The sequence below is a fragment of the Entelurus aequoreus genome, linkage group LG19, assembly GCF_033978785.1.
Source record: "Entelurus aequoreus isolate RoL-2023_Sb linkage group LG19, RoL_Eaeq_v1.1, whole genome shotgun sequence".
In the NCBI taxonomy this organism is placed as follows: domain Eukaryota; kingdom Metazoa; phylum Chordata; class Actinopteri; order Syngnathiformes; family Syngnathidae; genus Entelurus; species Entelurus aequoreus.
This window is the reverse complement of record NC_084749.1, coordinates 39179806-39204440: the sequence shown is the minus strand read 5'-3', so window position 1 is coordinate 39204440 and position 24635 is coordinate 39179806. Positions and strand designations below refer to the sequence as shown.

The 24635-nt window shown below is 41.2% G+C and overlaps 1 protein-coding gene across 2 annotated transcripts; it reads left to right on the top strand.

Annotated features, from left to right (window-relative positions):
- The first annotated feature begins 21591 nt into the window (after positions 1-21591).
- On the top strand, positions 21592-24131 carry LOC133634926 (uncharacterized). Of its 2 annotated transcripts, XM_062027584.1 has the most exons (8): positions 21592-21997; positions 22098-22124; positions 22243-22433; positions 22624-22741; positions 22896-22978; positions 23091-23132; positions 23232-23375; positions 23581-24131. In XM_062027584.1, exons 3-8 carry the CDS (start codon positions 22244-22246, stop codon positions 23865-23867), a joined length of 864 nt encoding a protein of 287 aa, XP_061883568.1. In that variant the 5' UTR covers positions 21592-21997; positions 22098-22124; position 22243; the 3' UTR covers positions 23868-24131. The 2 variants fall into 2 exon arrangements, with proteins under 2 accessions (XP_061883568.1, XP_061883569.1); XM_062027585.1 differs by having other exon boundaries at positions 21592-22124.
- The last annotated feature ends 504 nt before the right edge of the window (positions 24132-24635 follow it).

Sequence of the window (24635 nt, the reverse complement as noted above, 5' to 3'; positions counted from 1 at the left end):
ACTAATTTTCAGCCCTCTGTTTTTTCTCTTGAACCTAAGAAAGGGTATAAAAATGAGTGGGGGAGCTGGACCAAGTAAGAAGACAAAAAAGTATCACTTTCATACGGAATGGGAGGAGGACTTTTTTTTGACGATGACATTTTCGAAGTGCGTTTGCCTCATCTGCCAGTCTGCCATCGCAATACCAAAGAAGGGAAATGTGGAGCGGCATTTTCGGACTATTCATGGAAAATACGACATCGACTTCCTGCTGAAAAGCGAGCTGAGAAAGAGAAAGGTGAAGGAACTGAAATCCTAGTTGTCCGAACAGCAGTCATTTTTCACACAACAAACTTTAAAAGCGAAAGCCGCCACCGAAGCATTGTTCCGGGTGAGTCACATCATCGTTAATAACAAGAAGTCCTTCGCAGACGGAGAGATGGTAAAGGAGGCATTTGTTGAAGCAGCTGACTCATTGTTCCGAGACTTTAAAAATAAGGCAGAAATATTATCTTTGATCAAAGCTCTCCAGCTGTCAAGAAGTACAGTTACATGGCGCTGTGAAGCCATGGCTGAGGATTTAACCCAGCAACTTTGGACGGACATCGGAGATTGCGAGTGTTTCTCACTGCAGTTGGACGAATCTACGGACGTGAGTGACACAGCCCAGATGTGCATTTTCATTCGTATGGTGTTTAGTGATATCACTACAAAAGAAGAACTATTAACAGTACTGCCCATGAAAGAACAGACGCGAGGAGAGGACATATTTCAATCGTTTAAAAACTTTATGGAGAAAACTCAAACTGATGTCCATCACCCAGATGGAGCTCCCGCAATGGTTGGCCGCTTGAATGGATTTATTGCCAAGTGCAGGCAGGACGATGATTTCCCGGACTTCCTAAATTACCATTGCATAATCCACCAACAAGCGTTATGCGCTAAAATGCTCAACATGAAGGAGATCATTGATGTTGCAACGAAGATCGCCTGTTCTATTCGCGCCAGATCTCTTCAAAGACGGTTATTTCGTGCACATCTGGAGAAGGCTGACTGCAACCACTCTGAGTTGTTGCTGCACACTGACGTGAGATGGCTTAGTCGAGGGAAATTCCTGCAAAGATTTCGAGAGCTTTGTCCAGAGATTAAAGAGTTTTTTCCGTGTAGCTGGACATGCAGAATACATGCAACTAAATGACAGTCAGTGGCTGTTACACTTGGTATTTTTAACCGATCTGGCCAACATGTTGAATGAGCTTAATCTAGAGCTGCAAGGAAAAGACAAAACAGTGATCAATATGATCAGCTCAGTTAATGCTTTCAAACAAAAGTTGAAACATCTCTCCTCAAAGTGATGTTGTGTCGTTCGCGAACGATTTGTTCGAACGAGCGAATCTTTTGAGTGAACATACTGAACTGAATCACTTCATGAACTGATTCGTTCCTTTCTCAGTTCAGTTGAGCTCCGCCGCGACAATGCCGGTATGAGTGGAACTGGCGCATTCTGTGACTCAATGAACCCTCGACGTTTTGTTTGGTGTTTGTATGTCTTGTTGTCATGTCTTGTGATCATGTTTTGTTAAGTTATGTTCTGTTTGTTTAAAACGCCACTGGTTCCTGTTTTTTCACCCTCTTGTTTTGTTTCCATGTCAACTCATTAGTTTCACCTGTCTCACGTTTTGGACACACGCACCTGTCTCAATCATGTCATTATTTAAGCCTGGTTTTTCTTACTTAACAAGTAAGTTTTTTTTGTTTATTCATAGCCACAGTTAGCGACTTTTCTTTCATGTCCATAGTTGAGTGTAAGTGTTAGTTTTGTTCGTCTCCGCCTTGTGCGTGCCTTTTGTTTGCACCCTTTTTTATAGATAAACTAAATTATGTATTTACCATCACGCCACATCCTGTCACCTTCCTTTGAATCCCGGAAAAACAAACCTCACCACAGTCCTTGCTATGACCCTTGTTTGATATTTGTATGTCTTGTTTGTCTGGGGGACAATGGATCAGCGTTCACGTCGCGTCCCTTGTCAGTACCCAGGTTCACCTGGGGAAACCAATGATCCTACCTGTACATGTTTATACTCTCAGGGACTGTTGTTTGCATGTCTTGTTTGTATGGGGGACAGTGGATAAGCGTTCACGTCACGTCTCCTGTCAGTACCCAGGTTCACCTGGGGAAACCAATGATCCTACCTGTCCATGTTTTATGTATTGTATAGTATAGTATGTATTGTTTGTATTGCACACAATACAAACAATACATAAACTTACCATGAACTCTTTCAGGTTCATGGTAAGTAATTTGTTGTATGTACATGTTTAAATACTCGGTCCGTCCATCGCTGCTTGCAGCTTTAATTTTATCTTATGTTTTGTCAATTATCAGAAATATGTATTTTTGTTGTTTTCAGTGTTCTCAAACCTTGAGTTATAGTTCCTGTGATGCTGCACGTGTGCAACAGACAGGTGGCTCTGCATGTGCATGTTAAAAGTTAAAGTACCAATGATTGTCACACACACACTAGGTGTGGTGAAATTTGTCCTCTGCATTTGACCCATCCCCTTGATCACCCCCTGGGAGGTGAGGGGAGCAGTGGGCAGCAGCGTAGCCGCGCCCGGGAATAATTTTTTGGTGATTTAACCCCCAATTCCAACCCTTGATGCTGATGTGTCTACGTGCTTCCTTGCATGGATGATCACATTATTTGGCCAGATCCTGTCAGGATTTCATGAGCAGACCTTACAGCTGCTGGATGTTCGGGAGGCAGGAGAGAACATTGACTGATAAGCAGGTTAATGTTGAATGAAGCTGTTCTCAGGCTGAGTCTGATCAAGCATATCTAATATGGCTGCAGGCAAACAAAGGTGCACATATCACAACCATCTGTCTTTCTATATATTGTACATCAGTGACACATATATTATAACAACAACAAATGTAAATATTCTCAAATGTGTAGAAGTGTGCTTTGCATGTTGTATTTATTTTTGCGTGTAAACATTCTCAAAGCCTGCTTGATATTGTTTTGGCGAATATACTGTATGTACATTTTATGTTCTGTCCGAGTGTTGTTGGAAACTCAAAATGTGTAAGAACTCTTTTTCTAAGTTGGTTGAAAAAAATTTCCAATCTCCCACCCTTTAAGTTTATCTACATCACTGGTTTATGTTCTCCCTTTTTGTCATGTGGTTTGCTCTGGAGAACAGAGAGTGAAATTGCTGCTGCTAATGTATGTGCATGAATTGATTGCGCCCTCCTTGTCTCTTTCTCCCCTATAGAAAACATAATAAATAAATAGGCAGATCCCTACAACTGGTGTGCCGATAAATACTTAATCACAGATGGTATTAGAAGTCTGCCAAATAAAACCGGTACCGTGACCCGAACACTTTAGTCAGCCGCTGCCAATCGCCAAATTTCAGATGTGAATATGTGACAACTAAGGTGTGAAGTTGGTAGACCTGTGATCCATGTTAATTAATAGCTAAAATATTTAATGGCATTCTGGAGCAAGAGTACTTAGAAGATTAAATACACCTAATAATCACATGATACAAAACCAGTAACGTTGGCACGTTGTGTAAGTCGTAAATAAAAACAGAGTACAATGATTTGTGTAACCCTAGTTACGAACTAGTAATAGAGGAAACAGGTGAGTAGTAGTCAATGGTTTAAATATCGAACTGGACTAGTATCAGAAGGATCCTAGTGCTTTTAAGAGCCAGTGTTGCATATCAATTATGACACAGACAACGATGAACTGGAATGTTGAATGGCCAAAAATATATTGAAGAGTGCACATAGAAATTTACAACAACTGCAGTATATGAAAAGTAATAAACAAGAATAAGAAAAGCAGTCAGAACAGAAACCCTTTTGTCTAAGTTCCCAAAGTTTGTTTAAATTGTTCGTTGGGGCCCGTTTCTCTGTAGCTGACAGTGCACTGTATTAGTTTTGTCCTACCGCACAGACCGTGGGGGAGGGACGTCAACACTGCACCTCAGTGTTCAGATTATCAGGTAGCTCGCCATCCAGTATGCACTGGGAATTGGATCGATGGATCTGGGGAATGGGCGATGCCGTCCTCTCCACACAAGGTGCTCCAGGGGATGAAGATAGTACCTGAATCACCCAATCAAAAAACCTGACCTAATAATAGATCAGACAAGACCCAATAGCTTGTGTTATTCACACAAACTGGTTTCAACTGTGTTCTTAATTAACCATAAATTAGCTTAAATACTTTTAACTTGCATTAATTAGCTCAATCATTAATCACCAATCATGTATCTCAAATGCTTTGGTTTACAATGTATTTGTTTTCAAAATAAGAAATATCAAAATAAAAGTTAAAAGCTTATTATAGTTATTTTTACCAATTGTTCAAATATTAAAAAATATATGAAATGTTTCTTTAAATACAAAAATAAAAATACAATTTAAATGCACCTTTAAGTTGGTGAATTGCACAAAGTTCACATTAGAGTTCAAAAGGGACTTTTGTGTAGCAACTTGGAGGTATATAAGGTTAAAACGTACTAAATATCTCTCCCTTGCTAGCCCAGGTGAGAGATGCACTAAAAATTACCCCTTCAATCACTAAATCAAAAGTACTTAGTAATCTAATACTTCAGTAAAAGAAAAATAATCACAGCGTTCCCAGCATGTGCTGTAAACATGAACAAAATAAATATCACCAACACTTATGGCTCAAATAAAACATCACATCATTGTTATTCACTCACCGCTGGTCAAGTGAAATGACTGCACACAGGGATGTTTTTTGATTGATTGATTGAAACTTTTATTAGTAGATTGCACAGTACAATTGACCACTAAATGTTAACACCCGAATACGTTTTTCAACTTGTTAAAGTCGGGGTCCACGTTAATCAATTCATGGTACAAATATATACTATCATCATAATGCAGTCATCATCATGTCAGTCAGTGAATGTTACACACGGATGTCACACTGCTCTACAAGGTTCAAACAACACAATATATGGATCAAAAGTTGTATAATAACATTATAAATGTGGATGGATCGAAATGCAAGCTTATTTTCAAGCCTTACCAAGTGGATTGCAAAGGATTGTTCGACAGGTTCTCTGCGTGTGTTTAGCATAGCCACACATGAACAGGAAGGGGAGTTTCTCTGCTTCCACACTACAGGAAGTTGCGTCATAAAAAGAGTGACAGGAAGGGCTCACAGATTGCCCTCTAGAGGTGACAATCATGGAGACAGGTCATTTTTACCTCTGCAAATCCTGTTAACACACCATGTTTGTGCCAACAGCCCTGCGATGAGATGGTGACTTGTCCAGGGTGTACCCCGCCTTCCGCCCGATTGTAGCTGAGATGGGCTCCAGCGCCCCCCGCGACCCCGAAGGGAATAAGAGGTAGAAATGGATGGATGGATGGATGGGTTTGTGCCAACATTTCTATTATGTTGTGTGTTTTCTATTTTAACATTTTGTAGAGTAGGTTAAAAATATAAATGAATAACGTAAAGTGCAGATTAGTGTGTACCTGTTTTAACATTTAGTTATTTAGATAGATAGATTAGATAGATAGATAGATAGATAGATAGATAGATAGATATAAAGTACTTTATTGATTCCTTCAGGAGAGTTCCCTCAGGAAAATTTAAATTCCAGCAGCAGTGTACAAAATTGTAAAAAGTAAATAATGGGGGTATAAATGGAAACTAAATAGATAAATATTACAATAGAATAAAAATAAAAAGCAACAATGAGCATAAAAATATAACAGTAAAATAAGAATATAACAAGGGACACTAGGCAGTAGTGACCATGTTATGAAAAAGTATTGCACTGTTATTGTTTTGCATCCCCTGAGCAGAGACCTCATGGAGACTTCCCTAGTCTCCACAAGTTTTCAGCACACAGAGGATACTGGGGACAGAAACTCCAAGACAGCCAGGAACAACTGGTAAAGTTAACTATTGTGCCACTGTGGTTATCTATGAATGTCACTCATATAATCATACATGTATAAAGACTTTGTTTTCTTCCACTAGCTGTCTCATGCCTTGGATGAGACCAAAAGTCACACTCAGCACCTTGCAATGGTGAATAACATCATCCTGACCCGCTTTGACTTTTGGACTCTGGGTTTGCAGCGGGACATGGAGGGAACGGTAGGCATAGAGAATATGCTGTGCTGATATGGTTTATGTAATATTTTTCAAAATATTTCTTTAATTTGTGTTTGTGTTCTACTAGATCCTGAACTCTTGTCTCAAAATGATTGAGAAGGTAGTGTAGCTCCTGTGAAATATTTAATTCAAAATTATTGGATAGTCTAGTTCAATAGTCAATATATTTTGACAGTAAGAGATTGAGCAAACTTTCTTTGTTATGGCGGGTAGAGAACCTGTTTGCTGCAGACAGCTATGTCATTTCCTCTTGGTTCCCACCATCATCGAGGAACCCCATGGATCACCTTCCGGTAATTTGTTTAAAAGTTTTGCTCTATTGAGTGAAGTTTGAGCAGTTAATATTCAGCTATTGTTGTCTTTTTACAGGATAATGCAGCCAGTCTACAGTGGATTATTCTCCCAGTGTTCGTACCTGGACATTAGACACTCTGTGTAAATGCCTTTATATTTTCTTCCTTTTTTCTCTTTACACAACAAGTTGCTCATTGCTGATTTTAATGTTTTTCTATATTTAAATGCCTGTCAGCTCTGTTGGGATTCCAGGAACATTACACAACTCACTGCAACTGGTTATATTTGAATTTGAATATTTAACAGATACTGAGGCCACAGGCTAGGGAGATTTTCTTCCTAGATTCCCTCTGGGGCAGCGGTTGGAGAGATGAGAGTAGAACCAGTCTATTCAGGTTTTTAGGGCACCTCACATAATCCTGGACAGTGGTAGTTCTGTTTTAAACCACTTGTCCTTTGTTTGTTTTAATTAATGGTTGTTTTTATTTGATCTAAAAAATTCCATTCCTTTTTCCAACTATTTTGATTCCTTAAACAGATGGAAACAGAACTATTTATCTTTTTTGAGACAGGCAGTTCTGTTTAAGCCCGTTATGAAAACTTTTTTATTTGAAGTTCCAACCTCTTCCTTATTCAGTTCAAGCTTTGTTCCAAGCGTTTATGCATGCTTTTCAATCAAAAGTTGATTGAAGTTGAGTGACTTTTATTTAGCTTATTATTTGTACAGACACGTTGCTCACAGCCTCTCTTCTGGCCCCTGGAGAGAGCTTGGTGTGAATGATGTCCAGGTGAGACATTACATAATAGCATTTGCTAACTTTTTACTATATTCTTGCCATACTTTTATTAAAATACATTGTTCACACTTCAGGGCCTAACAAAGCAAGGGTGCTCCAACAACTGTGGCGTGTTTGTTTTGATGGTAAGACCAAATCAGCATGTTATAGCACTGCTGTTGTCTGTAAAAATGTTTGCTTGCTACATTAAAACCACATTAATTTGTATTGGAAAAAAATGTATCCTTGGGAATACGCCTGACATTATATTAACTAGTACCTCTTGACTTACAGTACACTCTGTACATTGTAATGGGGGCCAATTGTGATTTCAGAGAGGTATGTGTAAATCGTGACACATTATGCTTAGTGTACAAGGTGTTATTTTTTTACAACATAATAACATCTTCCTGCATTTCCTTCTTCAAAGGAAAACATGCTGCAAATGAGGAGATGGTGGTGTCTCGCTCTCCTGCAGAACTTCCCCATGCCCTGAATATCACAAATCACAAAAAAACCAGTATTACTCACGGTCAACAGACCAACATGAATGTTTTCATAGTGAATGTACGTTGTCATTAAATCACTAAGGTCTGAAGAAGACCGATTGCAGGACAGAAAACGGCGACGAGTGCAAGGAGGGCTACAGGTGAGAGGTCATGTGATTAATTAGTCTTGTAGTCAACTATTGCGAGTGTTGCAGGCCTCGCACTGAGTAGCCTGGTCCCAGTGTTCGATATGGTGTGTCCTGTTTTATAGGAATAAAAACGAGACACAAAGTGCTTGATTGCGTTGTCATCGCAGGGTGTGACCTGACTCTTTTATTAAACATTTCTTGATTTCTTTACTCTCATTTGCATTTCTATTGTGCTTTTAATCACATCCAAATGGTTTCGATAATGTAATTTCAGTTCTACATTTGTTCATTCACATCGTTAAACAATTACATCTTGACTTTTGAAATGATAAAACAAATCCACACAAATATGGAGGATTGATCGTTACATACCCCAACACTATCTTTCTGCGTATAAGCATCACTTAACGGTACTGTTGCTTTAATAAACCTCTTCATCTTACATGTTTGTACTGTATCCTGACATTGCTTCTTTTTTTAATATTGCTGCTTTCTTGAACGCTTTTTTCTATATTGTCACTGTCATTATAAATCAATTACAATTACACACATTGTTACCTGACTATACCTATAAAACTTCTTAACAATCACAGTTTAACTTCAACAAATCCACTGCCGCCGCCATTCCCGCCCAACCACGCGCTCGCACACAAAGGGAGACATTGCTTATTGAACGTTACAAATTTCATCACAAATACACACTTTTAAACAATATACTTCGATATTTCTATATTCAGAAACGCTTATAATTGCTTGGAGACAAGTGTGTTAATATTATCACACTTTACCGACCTGTTTTATAGGAATAAAAAACGAGACACAAAGTGCTTGATTGCGTTGTCATCGCAGAGTGTGACCTGACTGAGACAGGAAGCACTAACAAGCACCTCCCATTTTCCTCCTTTCCTATACGAGTGCTCCCTCTGCTGGCGTGGCAGAATAACATGTCTTGTGGCATTCAGCTTGGAAACATACACTTTAGCTGTGACTTTAGATATGAAAATACCTCAAACTAAATTAGGATACTCTATTTACACATTCATTTTACAAAACAATTGTGACTACTAATTGTAAGTGTCACACTAGACTAAAGCGTAATTCCTCCACTTATTTCAATTATCTTAGTTTTACATCTTGCATTGTTATTGTGCCTATAAGAACCGCAATCTGTTTCCTTTCTAGACAGTGGAAAATTAACAGAACTGGAAACAGGGAACAGGGTTGCTTGTTATGGGCCAGAAAAATACCTTGATACTTGCCATTGTTAAACATTTATGGAAGCTTAAGGAATGTATTTGGCTAGGCTAAAACATTTTTTTTTTCTTTACAGATCAAACATTTTTAACCTGGGGTGAAAAATAAAATCAATGATGCAAAGTCTTCTGTCTTTGGTTTATTTGACTTAGCTAATATAATTGAGTGGCAGCGGCAGTATGCAACATTTGCAAAGCAAAGCTCTCAACCAAAGGTGGGTCCACAGCAAATCTTCACTGGCATTTAAGAACCAAACACCCAACTGTTCAGCTGCAAGAGGTGAGACAAGACCCTGCTCCTACAGACACCAGCAACAGCACCAGCACTGCTCCAGCTAGCACTAGTGACACCACTACTACACCAGTCAGTGCAACCACCAGCACTGCTGCAGCCAGTAGCACCGGTCCAGGTCCCGTTGCTGCTGCCACAACAGGAGCATCTGCTAGGCCTAGAGGTGGAGGAACACAAGCAAGACTCGCCCATTTTGTGTTAAGACCAATTGACCCACTTGGATGAAATGCTGGCCAAAATGATTGCACGGGACGTACAGCCATATTCCATAGTGGAAGACACTGGATTCCGCCAGTTTACGAAGGAACTAAACCCAAACTACATTTTACCAAGCAGGAAAACTCTATCAAAAACCATCATCCCGGAGTTATACAAAACAACACATGAAAAAATCAAAGAAAAGGTGAAAAGAGCCCAGGCTGTCTGTCTGACCACAGACTGCTGGACATCAAGAACAACAAGTTCATTTATGTCGGTGACATGTCATTTCATCAATGACTACAAGATGGTCTCTGTCCTGCTGGACTGCTTTCAAATGAGTGAGAGGCACACAGCAGACAACCTCTCAGAGCATCTTGTTAGAGTTGCAAGGGAGTGGGACATCACAGACAAGGTGGCTGCCTGTGTGTCTGACAATGCTTCCAATGTGGTAAAAGCAATTCAGAACACAGGTTGGCCTCACCTGTTCTTCTTTGCCCACACCCTCAACTTGATTGTAAGCAGTGGCATGACTCCGATAAAAACAACTCTGGACAAAGTGAAGGCTATTGTCGAATATCTGCACAGGAGCACAGTTGCAACAGAAAAACTCCGGGCCACCCAAATACAGCTAGGCTTGCCAGAAGCTCGTCTAAAGCAAGACTGCCCAACCAGATGGAATTCCACATTCTACATGATCCAGAGTGTCCTTAAAAATAAGGATGCAGTCATCACAACCATCGCATTAACAAACCCAAGACTACCCAACCTAACACAAGAGGAGTGGGAGGAACTCAAGCAGGGCGGTGAGGTGTTAAAACCCTTTGAGGAGGTCACCGTCGAGATTAGTGGAGAGGGGTATGAATATAATTTTATTATTGCAGTGTTCTGATAATACTGTGAATTTAAAGGCTTCTTTTTTAACTAGCACAGTCACATCAAAACAAAGTCGTAAAACTGTCAATCAAGGTTTAGGCTCCTGCTTGTCTGGCTTGACCTAGGTCATTGCCATGGAAACTTGACTTCAGAGGTGCTTCAATCAAGGCTTCTGTTCACTGGCTTCAACACTCAGTGAGGGTTGTCAATGTCACTTAAATCAAAAAGAAAAAAGTTAACTAGAACTAATTGTAGCCACTTAGTTTAAAGCAAAGGGTTATTAATTGCACAAGTATTATTACTATTAGTAATAACATCATGAAATATGTTTACAATAACATTACACATTAATATCATTGTTGTTGTTGTTGTTACTACCCGGCACAAACCTTGTTTTTCTGTCTCTCAGATATGTCACTGCGTCGAAGGTGATTCTTCTGGCAAGAGGATTACAGAGGATAGCCGCAAACATACAAAGGGGTGTGAACCTGATGGATCCTGTGAAAGTCATGGTGGACACCATTTGTACCCAGGTGGCTCGCAGGTTCCACAAAATTGAGGCACATGTTTTGCTATCTGAAGCAGCAGCACTGGACCCCAGGTTCAAAAAGAAGGCCTTCGGCAGGGATCAGGATGCAGATAGGGCCTATCAGCATGTCAGCAATGCTGCTGCAAAGGTGAACCTCCCCAACCAGCAGGCTGAAGAAGAGGGAGCAGCAGCACAACCACCAAGTTCCAGTCAGGACAGTGCAATTTGGCAGGAATTTGATCAGCAGATCTCTGGGCTTGTGACCAGCAGCCGAAATATCTAGTGGCAGATGCAGTACTGGAGGTCCGTGCTTTTGTGCAGGAGCCTCTTGTACCTAAATCTTCAAACCCCCTCACATGGTGGCAAAGTAGAGGTGTGGGATATCCAAGACTGTCTGAAATCATGAAGAGAAGACTCTGTATTGTGGCCACATCTGTCCCATCAGAGAGGACTTTTAGCAAGATGGGACAGATAATATCAGATAGATGAAATTGGCTCAGCTCATCCAAAATCAGCCAGCTTGTATTTTTAAATGCAAATCTGGAGTAGGGGCAAGATCTTTGGACAAAAATACCTTGAAAGAGAACATAATGTGCAAGGACAATCTTTCCTTTGTTTGACACTTTTGGTGTGTGTGTGTGTGTGTGGGACACCATTGCCATTGGGGACCAAAACCACGGTCCCCAATTAGATTTCATTTCAGTTGCATTCAGCATGCTCACATATGGGTGTCTGTCTTAAAATCTCCCTTGTCCCCAAAATTGGCTTTTTTCAGATATTTTGTGTATGTGTGTGGTCTCACTCTACCACCCCCGCCAATCTGTGTATAACTCTACATTGCCCCTAGTGGATGTCTGTGGAACTGTCCACGACCCCAAAAGTGGGTTACGTCAGAAGTGTATCATAGAAGGGAAATAGTAAATGATAACTTGGCAAACAATATTTAACATAAAATAAAGTCTGACTGTGAAATGAATATTCCTAAGGATGTATCTAGTTCTGTCCATAACTAGAAATTTAGTTGGCACTTTAGTAGCATGCATATACCAGTGCTACATGCTATCTGCTGAAGTGATGTGGATTTGTCTTGGGTTTTTTAAAACTTTAAATAAACCTAACTTGCTTAAAGTTAAGTGCAAGTGTGAGATACTGTAAATTTTGTGAAACCTAATTCTTTTTTACAAACTTGCACGAACCAAGTGCAAGTTTAATCAAGTTGCACTTACTTGAAGACTATGTTGGCATCATTAGCTAAGTGAGTGTGCACTCAAATGCATTGCAAGCTAGTGGACGCACATGGCTACCATTACTGAGTCTGCTTCTCCAAACCCTTCTGTAGAAGTTGGCTGTTATCAATGTGAGTCAATGATCACACCAAATGTACATGACTGCATTTAATCCATGTCTTCAGTACCTGGCAAGTGCGATACAGAACCCAAGGGAAAGTGAACTAGACCGCCGTGCAGTCTGAGTGGATGAGAGTACAGAGTCTGGTGGCTCATGACAGTATAATCATTTAGCCAAATTATCTATGCCTACGAAGCAATCACAGACTGGTATGCATCAGTGTTCAAATTCAATACCAATGCTTGATATGATACTTGATACCATTTTTGATACCGCAAGGGAGAAATAAATACATATTAAAAGGTATAAAGAAATGTTTTTTAGAGTAAGAACAATGCTGAATGTCGTTCTATGAAGTGTATTAGTTATTGTGTATCTAGCTGGTTTATCTTGCTTTAAAGGCCTACTGAAATGAATTTTTTTTATTTAAACGGGAATAGCAGATCCATTCTATGTGTCATACTTGATCATTTCGCGATATTGCCATATTTTTGCTGAAAGGATTTAGTAGAGAAAATCGACGATAAAGTTCGCAACTTTTGCTCGCTGATAAAAAAAACTTTGCCCCTACCGGAAGTAGCGTGACGTCACAAGCGGTAGTGCTGCTCACAATTCCCCGTTGTTTACAAAGGAGCGAGAGATATTAGGAGCGAGAAAGTGACGATTACCCCATTAATTTGAGCGAGGATGAACGATTCGTGGATGAGGCACGTTAGAGTGAAGAACTAGAGGCAGTGCCGGACGTATCTTTTTTCGCTCTGACCGTAACTTAAGTACAAGCTGGCTCATTGGATTCCACACTCTCTCCTTTTTCTATTGTGGATCACGGATTTGTATTTTAAACCACCTCGGATACTATATCCCCTTCAAAATGAGAGTCGAGCACGCGAAATGGACATTTAAAGTGACTTTTATCTCCACGACAATACATCGGTGACACACTTAGCTACTGAGCTAACATGATAGCATCGTTCTCAAATGCAGATAGAAACAAAAGAAATAAACCCCTGACTGGAAGGATAGACAGAAGATCAACAATACTATTAAACCATGTACATGTAACTACACGGTTACATCAACAGCCGTGCTCACCTGCGTTCCAGCGATCGGCGGCGCGACGAAGGACTTCACCCATCATCGACGAAGCTCTTAGCATAAGCTAACGTGATAGCATCTGTCTCAAATGCAGATAGACACAAAATAAATAAATCCCTGACTGGAAGGATAGACAGAAGATCAACAATACTACTATCAGGAGACACCGAACCAAACACTGGACATGTAAATACACGGTTAATGTGTATTCGACGCCTGTCGAAGCCTAGCAATGCTGTTGCTAACGACGCCAACTTAACAACGGGACCTCGTCAGAGCTATGATAAAAACATTAGCGCTCCACCTACGCCAGCCAGCCCTCCTCAGCTCATCAACACCCGTGCTCACCTGCGTTCCAGCGTTTGACGATGCGGTCGGCGGCCCGGAGACGTAGGAAGTCAAGGTGAGTTCGCCGCTAGCGCGTCTGCTATCCAAGTCAAAGTCCTCCTTGTTGTGTTGCTACAGCCAGCTGCATACACCGATCCCACCTACAACGTTCTTCTTTGCAGCCTCCATTGTTCATTAAACAAATCGCAAAAGATTCACCAACACAGATGTCCAGAATACTGTGGAATTTTGTCGAAGAAAACAGAGCTCTGTGTATTGTGTCCAATATGGTCCAAACACTTCCGTGGATCTCTCGACGTCACGCGCATACGTCATCCTCCAAAGGCGTTTTGAACCGGAAGTTTAGCGGGAAATTTAAAATTGCACTTTATAAGTTAACCCGGCCGTATTGGCATGTTAAGATTTCATCATTGATATATAAACTATCACACTGCGTGGTCGGTAGTAGTGGGTTTCAGTAGGCCTTTAAGAGCATCTACTTGCACAATAGTAATGCATTTATGCACGAATTTGTTCAGGAAATTTTGTCTATGCAAGTAGATCTATTTTTATTATGTTTAACAGTGATATGGATCTACTGCTGTTAAAGTACTAGACATTTATTGTGGTTTTTCTTTTATTATTATTTCAGACTGCTATTACCAGTGTGTACCAATACTGAATATCAACCTGGAACAATACAGATTTCAGTGCACCAGCTTTTTTAGTTGTACTACCTCTCCATCACAAACTAGTGCCTACACATGACCTCCCCAATATTAAAAGTATTCTAAATCTAAGCTAGTCACGTACAACAAACTTCTCCTCATGATCTGCTGGCTGTCTGTCCTCTGAATATACTGTGAAAAACCTTGGTCTCGGTAAACTGCCCAGGCTCCCAAAACATTGTGGTCCAGGCTGCACCAACCAGCCAATCAATCACTGACTGCGGGGATTTGGAGTTTGCATTTTTTTATATGGCTGACAGGACAAAAATAGGAGATGTTCAGATGCTGATCTGGCCAAGGACAGGGAGACTTAGAAGGAACAAGTCAAGTCCTGTATTTATCTGTTCTAACCCTTATATGCATTCATGTCAGGGAGTACGAGAGGGGGATAGGTGGAGATGCGGAGGGGCAAGCAGCTAGCGTCAACCGAGTACCTTTAACCTTCTGAAACAAAATCAATATCAGGATATATTAACCCATTATTTAGAGTCAAATGGATCCAAATGTTCAGGGATAGAGCTAATATGTTTTCATACCATACATCCTTCAATTTTGTCTTTCCTTTGCAGAGTTAATCTATTCTATTCATATATTATCTGTATTAACTCAACAGCAGTAAAAGCTGATAGTATGGTGACTAAGTTCATCTTTTTTTGTCTTCTTTGTTATAATGTAATCTTGATTCAACCGAAGGTGAATGGAAGTGAAACAATTTTTTCTTGACTTCTATATTACAAATTGTACAGATGTTAAGTACAATACCCCATAGCGTCCAGAGGGGGCGCCGTTGAGTGTGTTGTGGGGATTAATGGTGTGTATTAACAAGCACGAGTAAAAGGAAGCTGTGTGAAGTTTACAAGTCTCTGGAGTCTGCTTTCACAGATATAAACACTACTACAACATGGTGTCAGAAGTAAGCGAACCTACTGTGGGTAAAAAGTAGGGGTAGTTAAGAGAGAGAAGTGAGCTGAAATAGTCCAGCCGAGGTAGTCATTGTTTACCTGGCCGGCGATAGGCTAAGCTACGCTAGGCTACGGAGAGCAGCGGATCAGCATCGGAGCCCGGATAAGGACGGGAGATGACAGATCAAATATTCTCCATCGCGCCTCCTGGCAGCTTCAACTTCGAGGAGCCCAGCTCGTGGCCGCAATGGTTGAGACGGTTCGGGAGGTTCAGGATGGCGTCAGGATTGAGCGGAAAAGAGGACGGCTATCAGGTCAACTCCCTACTGTATGTGATGGGTGAAAAGAGTGACGACATTCTCACTACGTTACCATTAAGCGACCAACAGAAGACAGTCTATGCAGAGGTGACAAAAGCCTTTGATGAACATGTTGTGGGTAAGCACAATGTAATTTATGAACGTGCTAAGTTTAATAGCAGACAGCAACAACAAGGCGAGTCTGACTTTGATTGATTGATTGAGACTTTTATTAGTAGGTTGCACAGTGAAGTACATATTCCGTACAATTGACCACTAAATGGTAACACCCGAATAAGTTTTTCAACTTGTTTAAGTCGGGGTCCACTTAAATTGATTCATGATACAGATATATACTATCATATATACTATCATCATAATACAGTCATCACACAAGATAATCACATTGAATTATTTACATTATTTACAATCAGGAGTGTGGAGGGGGGGTGGGGTGGGGGGGTGGGGGGGGTAGTGGACATAGAGAGAGAGAGAGAGAGAGAGAGAGAGATCAGAAGGCATAAGAAAAAGAATCTGCATTTGATTGTTTACATTTGATTATTAGCAATCCGGGTAGGGTGTTAGTTTAGGGTTGTAGCTGCCTGGAGGTGAACTTTTATAGCGGTTTTGAAGGAGGATAGAGATGCCCTTTCTTTTATACCTGTTGGGAGCGCATTCCACATTGATGTGGCATAGAAAGAGAATGAGTTAAGACCTTTGTTAGTTCGGAATCTGGGTTTAACGTGGTTAGTGGAGCACCCCCTGGTGTTGTGGTTATGGCGGTCATTTACGTTAAGGAAGTAGTTTGACATGTACTTCGGTATCAGGGAGGTGTAGCGGATTTTATAGACTAGGCTCAGTGCAAGTTGTTTAACTCTGTCCTCCACCTTGAGCCAGCCCACTTTAGAGAAGTGGGTAGGAGTGAGGTGGGATCTGGGGTGGAGGTCTAGAAGTAACCTGACTAGCTTGTTCTGAGATGTTTGGAGTTTAGATTTGAGGGTTTTGGAGGTGCTAGGGTACCAGGAGGTGCATGCGTAATCGAAAAAGGGTTGAACGAGAGTTCCCGCCAGAATCCTCAAGGTGCTTTTGTTGACCAGAGAGGAAATTCTGTAGAGAAATCTCGTTCGTTGGTTAACCTTTTTGATTACCTTGGTTGCCATTTTATCACAGGAAAGGTTAGCCTCTAGAATGGAACCTAGGTAGGTGACCTCATCTTTCCTGGTGATGACACTGTCACCTACTTTTATGGTGAAGTGATTGACTCTCTTAAGTTTGATGTGGGACCCAAACAGGATGGATTCTGTTTTACCCAAGTGGATGGATAGCTTGTTGTCAGCGAGCCAGGTGCAAGTTCTACAGAGCTCAGCACTGAGGATTTTCTCCACCTGTGACTTGTCCTTGTCTGATACCAGCAAGGCAGAGTCATCCGCAAACAAAAACAATTCACAGTCACATGCCGATGACATGTCGTTTATGTATATTAGGAACAGTAAAGGTCCCAATATACTGCCTTGGGGGACTCCACAGCTCACCGAGAGGGGGGGGGACACGGTGCCGTTCACCTCTACCACCTGCTCCCTCCCCTCCAAGTAAGACTGCATCCAGCTCCAAGAGGTTTTGTTAAATCCGATTGCTCTGAGCTTATCCAACAGTATAGCGTGGTTAACGGTGTCAAAGGCCTTCTGAAGGTCCAGCATGACCATGCCGCAGTATTTGCCCGCGTCCACCTCATGTTTGATGTGGTCGGTCAGATAGAGAAGGCATGTGTCAGTGGAGTGGTTAGTTCTGAAGCCGGATTGGAATTTGTACATGAGTTTATTAGTGGCAAGGTAACTATCGACCTGTTCATAAACTATTTTCTCCATTACTTTCGAAATGGAGCTGAGAATAGAAACAGGTCGGTAGTTGCCAGGTTCCAATTTGCTTCCTTTTTTAAAGAGGGGAGTTACTCTTGCTATCTTAAAATCTTTTGGTACTTGGCCTTGTGTAATTGATAGGTTTATTATGTGCGTGATGATCGGGGCAATGATGGAGGCAGAGTCCCTGAGGAATCTGGAGGGAATATTATCAAGGCCGGTGGCCTTGTTAGGGTGGAGCGCGCTCAATTTTTTAAACACCTCATCAGCTGTGACCAATTCTAATTTGAAATCATTGTTGGATACTCCTAGCTTTCTGTAGAAGGCTTTAATGTGTTCTACACCAAAGCGACCAGAGTGGTGGGACAGCTTGCTGACAAGAGTTGCAGCTATGCTGGTGAAAAAGGCGTTAAGTCTGCTAGCTACCTCCATTTTGTCTGTAATGAGGGAGTCACCCTCCTTGATGCTGATGTTGGTGAGTCTTGTTTTAAGTTTCTGGCTGCAACCAGGAAGCTGGTTGTTGAGAATTTTCCAGAGCTCACGTGGCTTATTCGTGTTTTCCTCTATTTTGTCGTTAATGTAATTTTTTTTTAAGGATTTAGTCAGGTTGGTTGACTTATGACAGTTACTGACAGTGGGTTTCTGAAGTGTTCCTGAGTCCATGTGGTGATATCCTTTACACACTGTTGTCGCTTGTTGATGCAGTACAGCCTGAGGGATCGAAGGTCACAGGCTTAGCTGCTTACGTGCAGTGATTTCTCCAGATTCTCTGAACCCTTTGATGATTATACAGACCGTAGATAGTGAAATCCCTAAATTCCTTGCAATAGCTGGTTGAGAAAGGTTTTTCTTAAACTGTTCAACAATTTGCTCACGCATTTGTTGACAAAGTGGTGATCCTCGCCCCATCCTTGTTTGTGAATGACTGAGCATTTCATGGAATCTACTTTTATACCCAATCATGGCACCCACCTGTTCCCAATTTGCCTGTTCACCTCTGGGATGTTCCAAATAAGTGTTTGATGAGCATTCCTCAACTTTATCAGTATTTATAGCCACCTTTCCCAACTTCTTTGTCACGTGTTGCTGGCATCAAATTCTAAAGTTAATGATTATTTGCAAAAAAAAAAAAAAGTTTATCAGTTTGAAAATCAAATATGTTGTCTTTGTAGCATAATCAACTGAATATGGGTTGAAATTGATTTGCAAATCATTGTATTCCGTTTATATTTACATCTAACACAATTTCCCAACTCATATGGAAACGGGGTTTGTATAAGCTACGGTCGGAGCGAAGAAAAATGCGACCATTCATCCTGGCGTCCTGCTCGAAATTGATCAGGGAGTATGAATTACCTCCCAGCATTTCTCTTATGGCAGCCCAAGTAGCCTCTGTCTATAAGTACTTCTCATGTCTGATGTTGGGATGGATTTTGTCTGTCCCTGACCATCCCACAAGTATGGCTAGACTGACAAACTGGTGTCTAAAGGTTTCATTTACGGACGTCCCCAATTAGGTTTTGGAGCAAGTGTGTGTGTGTGTTGTATGACCCTAAAAGTATGGCTACACTGACAAACTAAACCAAGTTTAACTTGCTTGAACGTCTCTTGACACTGAGCAGTTAAAATGTTCCCAGACGTGGCATAAATGGAGCCACCTACCTCCTCACACACTTAAGTTCAACCTTAGAGCCTTGTTTGTTCTCTCAAATTGTATGCTGTATCTGTTTCCAGCAGAAATTGGGCTGCTCTTACGAGAGGCCACACGCCAAAATGTCGGCAGAATTCATCGATGGAAGCATCGGTATCTACCGACCACTAATGGAGTTTTTTGACACTCCAGCATACAAGCAGTCGGTGAAGACTTGCTGGAACGCTGTCTCCTACAAGTTACAGATAGGACTGTTGGCGGAAATTTTAAGACTTCAGCAGATTAGCCTGATCCCACCTGAAGTGACTGTTGAAGCCATGACTGATCTGCTCGTGGAGGAGAACAAGAAATCACTGAGAGTAAAGCTTTGGGAGTGTGATATAAACGACGATTTTGAGTCGGAGGCCAGGCTGGTCTTTGAGGTGAACACCAGCATGAAGATGAGAGACATTGAATTTGAAGCCAGAAGTCTCCTCGACTGTCCTGAGAAGATCCCCCTTCATTTAAAACAACCTGGGATAGTCAAAAAAGCTCTGAGGTTGGCTGAGAGCTGGGAGCACCAGCACACATGCTGCTCCAAATTAATCAACGTGCGAGATATGGTGATAAAGGTGGTCCCGAAGGTCTTGCAGTGCTTTTGGTTGCCTCCTCCAAACACTCACTTTACTATGCCATCCTTAGTAAAATGGCAGCTAGGGTGACACATGCTGTGGTGGACCGCGTCTCCTGCACACTCTCCTCGGTCCAAATCCACTTTTCCTCCTCCATCAGAGACAAATTGGTAGTGTCTATCGAGGAAAAGGTTAGACAGACTTTTATTTCAGAGGACCTGGTTGAAAACATTCACAGTTATCAACCAGAGTTCCTCAGCACCATCACAGATGTGGCAGTCAGTGAAATTTGTGCATGCTATGCTGACTTTGTGCCCATCCCACCTTCACCCTCACCTGAGCAGTCTTCAGATACAATTTCGCTGTCTGAGGATGGCGTTTCCGTCGAGGAAGAAAAAGACTCAAACAACAAAGACGCTGATGATTTAACGTCAAAATATCATCCACCTCCTCCAAGCCAAAAGAAAGAAGACTCCAGTCATCATGTGTTCACGAATATGAGCCTCATTACTAAATTATTTAATTGGATGAAAAAACTCTGATGCTGGTGATGGAGTTTGTCTGGGAACACAGAGACTGTACATTATTTGTAAATAGTATACATTATTGTTTTAATTTGATGTTTGTATATAAAGACATGTTTTTCTACTTCACTTTACAAATAAGAGAGTGGTGTGCTGTGCGATACTTGTTTTGTTCAGTTAATGTTACCAGTTAGGAGTAACTGAGACTTAGACTTACACTTCCTTTTATTGTCTTTCAAATTTGAACTTTACAGTAAAGACAAGAACAAAATGTTGTTGCATTCCATGAAATGATTAACGTAGACCACGACTTAAACAAGTTGAAAAACTTATTGGGGTGTTACCATTTAGTGGTCAATTGTACGGAATATGTATTGTACTGTGCAATCTACTTATAAAAGTTTCAATCAATCAATCAAATCCTCACCTGATGTCCAGGAGCAGACTGTGGAGGAGAGTGGCAGACCTCAGGTAGGAGTAGGGATGATACTCTAAACCGGTTTTCCCGGTTGTTCGATAAGAAAAGAACCGAGTCCTCGGACTCAAATTCCTTTTTGAGAACCGGTACCCATTATCGAGACCACTATAGTAAAGAAAAAGAGTTGGTTCTTTATTCGACAGAAGCATGTCTTGCACACAGACATTTTAAAACCCCCACTTATATGACCAGTCTTCCACTTTATTAATTGCATCCTGTATAGATCTGACAGTTTGTCTGACTACCCACACAGCAGAAGACTCCTATACGGATCCGCCTTCAAGTCGCCCAACCCGCGTTACTGTCACCACAGCAGACCTGGGCAAATTAAGGCCCGGGGGCCACATGCGGCCCGTTGAGCTTTTCAATCTGGCCCGCCGGACATTCCCAAATAATTTTTTTAGACCAGATTGTGTACAATGTCCACTGTCTGGTCCACCTGGAAGATGAGGTGAAGAGGCATGGCTGTCTGGACTCCTTTTCAGCATTCCCATATGAGAATCACCTTGGGAAAATAAAAAAACTAATTAGAAAACCTGAGTTCCCTCTACCTCAGCTCATTCGGCGCCTTTCAGAGGTTACAGCTACCAAATCAGATGCTGATGCAGACTTGTCCCTGAAAAGGGAGCATTTTGTGGGCCCAATTGTTGTTGGCATGGAAGTTCATGCACAATATGGGGAAATGCAATGTGAAAGGTGGACCGTCAAATTATCAACAGGGGACAACATGTTTCTGGTGGGGGATAAAGTCTGCCTTATCAAAAACATTATCAAAAATGATAATGGTGTGTATGCTATTTACACAGAATTTTCCCGGCAGTCTCCATTCCATACCTACCCCTTCAACTTTGACAGAATGAACATATTTTTTGTAAATGATCCATCTGTTGAGCTGAAGTTGGTTGAGGTGTCAGCGCTGCGACAGAAATGTGTAGCCTTGCCGTACAGGGATGGTTTCGTGGCCATACCCCTCCTCCACTAAATGAAACAAAAAAACTACAAAAAAAAGTTCAAGTTCAAATCCGTTAAAACAATCAGTTAGGAGTTCAAAGCTGTTCAATTAATCAGTTTAAACAATCAGTTCAAGTTACAAACTCTAATACTATAGTTGACTACCGACTTATGACTATGACTTCCAGTACTCTGGATGGAGAATAGCTGTAAGTATTATACGAAAGTTGGTATTATTCCATGCACTACACCTATAATTTCAAGCTGAAGTTCTGAAAATTATGACCTGTACTTTTACCTTTCTTATAGTTCATACCACCTTGGAGCACCATTCAGGTAAAATCTCAGCTCATCTTACTTGCTTAATTGTATACATTAACACCTGTGCATACTTTTGTCCACGTTGTTCCTTTGACGATGAATAAATACCCCTTTTCTTTCTTTCTACATTAAGGATGCCTTTTCATCTGATAAAGTTTCGAATGAACGGGGACGTTGCGGTGGTCCCAACTGGATGGTACTATGATGGGATTGTTTTCTGGCCCACCTATAAAAACACTGACCGAATTAAAAAGGCCGCTTTAAATGAGGAGCAGCATGAGCCAAACTGGCCAAAATTTGATGCTTCTGTTGTCCGAACTTGTGGTATGCATATTCATAAATTTCTTGTTTAAAAATAACGTCATAGTTGCTTCTCTTTATGCTTGGAATAACCTGTCTATGTTCTCTTGTAAGAGAGAGACCTGATACATCATCATCAATAATAATAATAATATTCTGTTCAGCTCTACAGCTAATTTGAAACTCATGTTCATTTTAACATATTCTATTTTAGACAACTACAAAGACGCATTAAAAATAATGCAGCAATATGAAAAGGGCTGCGACACCTCAGACCTGCTATCTGAGGCAGAGAATAAGGAGCTGCCAGAAAAAAGGAGCAGGAAGGCAGTGTAAGTGTGTTCCGTCTTGTTTTTGTCATGTTTCTACAGTAATAGGAGGGTTATTTCAGGTAGCATTCAAAAATAAACCAGAGATGCTTGTAGTGTATGTATATTTGTCAATTTTTGGTATTGCAATAATCCTAATGATATGGTTACCCAACAGCCATCGTCTCGGGGACTCTGATGACAGCGAGGAAGACCCGGGAAATAGTGACCGCGCGTCGGCAAGCCAATTGCACAGGCAGAGTAAGGAATAATCTCTTAACATCGAAAACGAAACCACCACATTAATATTAAAGATATGGTTAACATTCTTAGTGCTAAAGATATTCCCCTCTCCTTGTATCCCTTCTCCCAGCTCCACCGTCTCGCCGAGTGCCAGCAGTCATGAGTACACAAGGTAGGCACTGATCTCTGAAATATTAGTGAATAGTTAGGCCCCTTGGGTATTATCAGTCATGGCTAACTGATGGCTCTCTCACAATGCCCACCTCACTAGGAACGGCAGTCCCTCCTCAACTCCCTCCACCCCCCGCACCAGCAGCCCTCAACATGTGGCAGACTCAGGAGCCTCATGCATCCAGTCTGGCCTACAGGCCAACATGGCGAGGGGGAAGAATGGCCGACTACATCTCCTGCTCTGGTGAGCAATAACTGACAAATACCGGATGGTCATTATGTGCCACAGATTTTGAAAAAAAAATTCAAATTCACAAGCAATCACATATTTTCTTCAAACTTTGTCAATAACTTTTGTCATTAACTAAGGTCAATAGCTAATGTCAGGATTATGAGTAATGAGGATGAACACTGAAACATGTTAATTTTATACTGCTGTATGTCAACAGCGCCTGAGATGAGCCACCTCTTTAGCCTGCTGGAACATATGAAGCAGAACCAAAAACAGCTGATTTTGAAGGTAAACTTCCTAACCAGCAGGTCGCAGATTCACCCAGGGCCAGAAGTTGAAATGCCGGCCAATGTCCAGTTTCCACTGGAACTGTTGGAGGCAGTGGAGGCATTTGAAGCATTTTTGATAGAACCATCAAATGCCCCAGCGCGACAAAGAGTGGTGAGGTTTCTTCCTAATATGAATGTCCATGATTATGCAAATATTCTACTGAATCGGCCCTGACAACCAGGCCTGTCCTGAACCGCCTTTTCCCAGTGGTAAGATTATGTCAGTGAGCCACAATCGGCCTGGTTTGACATTGTGTGTAAAGGTAGCATAGGTCCATGAGCCAAGAAAACATGCAGGTTCTTTTTTTTTGCATTTCTGGACGCTTTCAACAGGAACAAAAACATTTTAAATGCAATTTAAGCTTACCTGTTTGTTTAAAGAGATGTCTTTGCCTTTTAGATTTCTTCTTTGGCCACCGTTGGAGGCCAGGATGTGAAGCGGGTGACCTGGAACATCCTGGGCAGGATGTTCACAGATGGCGTTTCACATCAGATAAATTGGAAGGGCGTCAATAACAAAAAGACCTTTAGCAGGATGGCAACAAAGACCTTGCTTTTCAGTAAGTATATAATTCAAAGTAATATTGCATATCACTTATATTGTATTGTGTAAGCATACTTGGCTTTGGATGCTACATACCATAAACATAAATGTATCTGTCTTGTAATCTTGATTACAGGTGCTGTCAGAAAAAATTTATTGACAAGGTCAGCCACGGACGCGGAGGTCACAAAACACGCCATCAGGTGGTTCAACCTGGCGGGGGATCGGGCGGCGAGGAGACGAGTCCTGCCTCCACCTTCTCAGGAGGAATAGAAATGTGTATATATATATAGATATATATATATATGTTTAAATAAACAACCTTTTATTGTACTTCTTATCATTCACCAGTTATTCATTTTCTGATATGTTAGCTGTGCATGGAGCAGCATTTCGTTG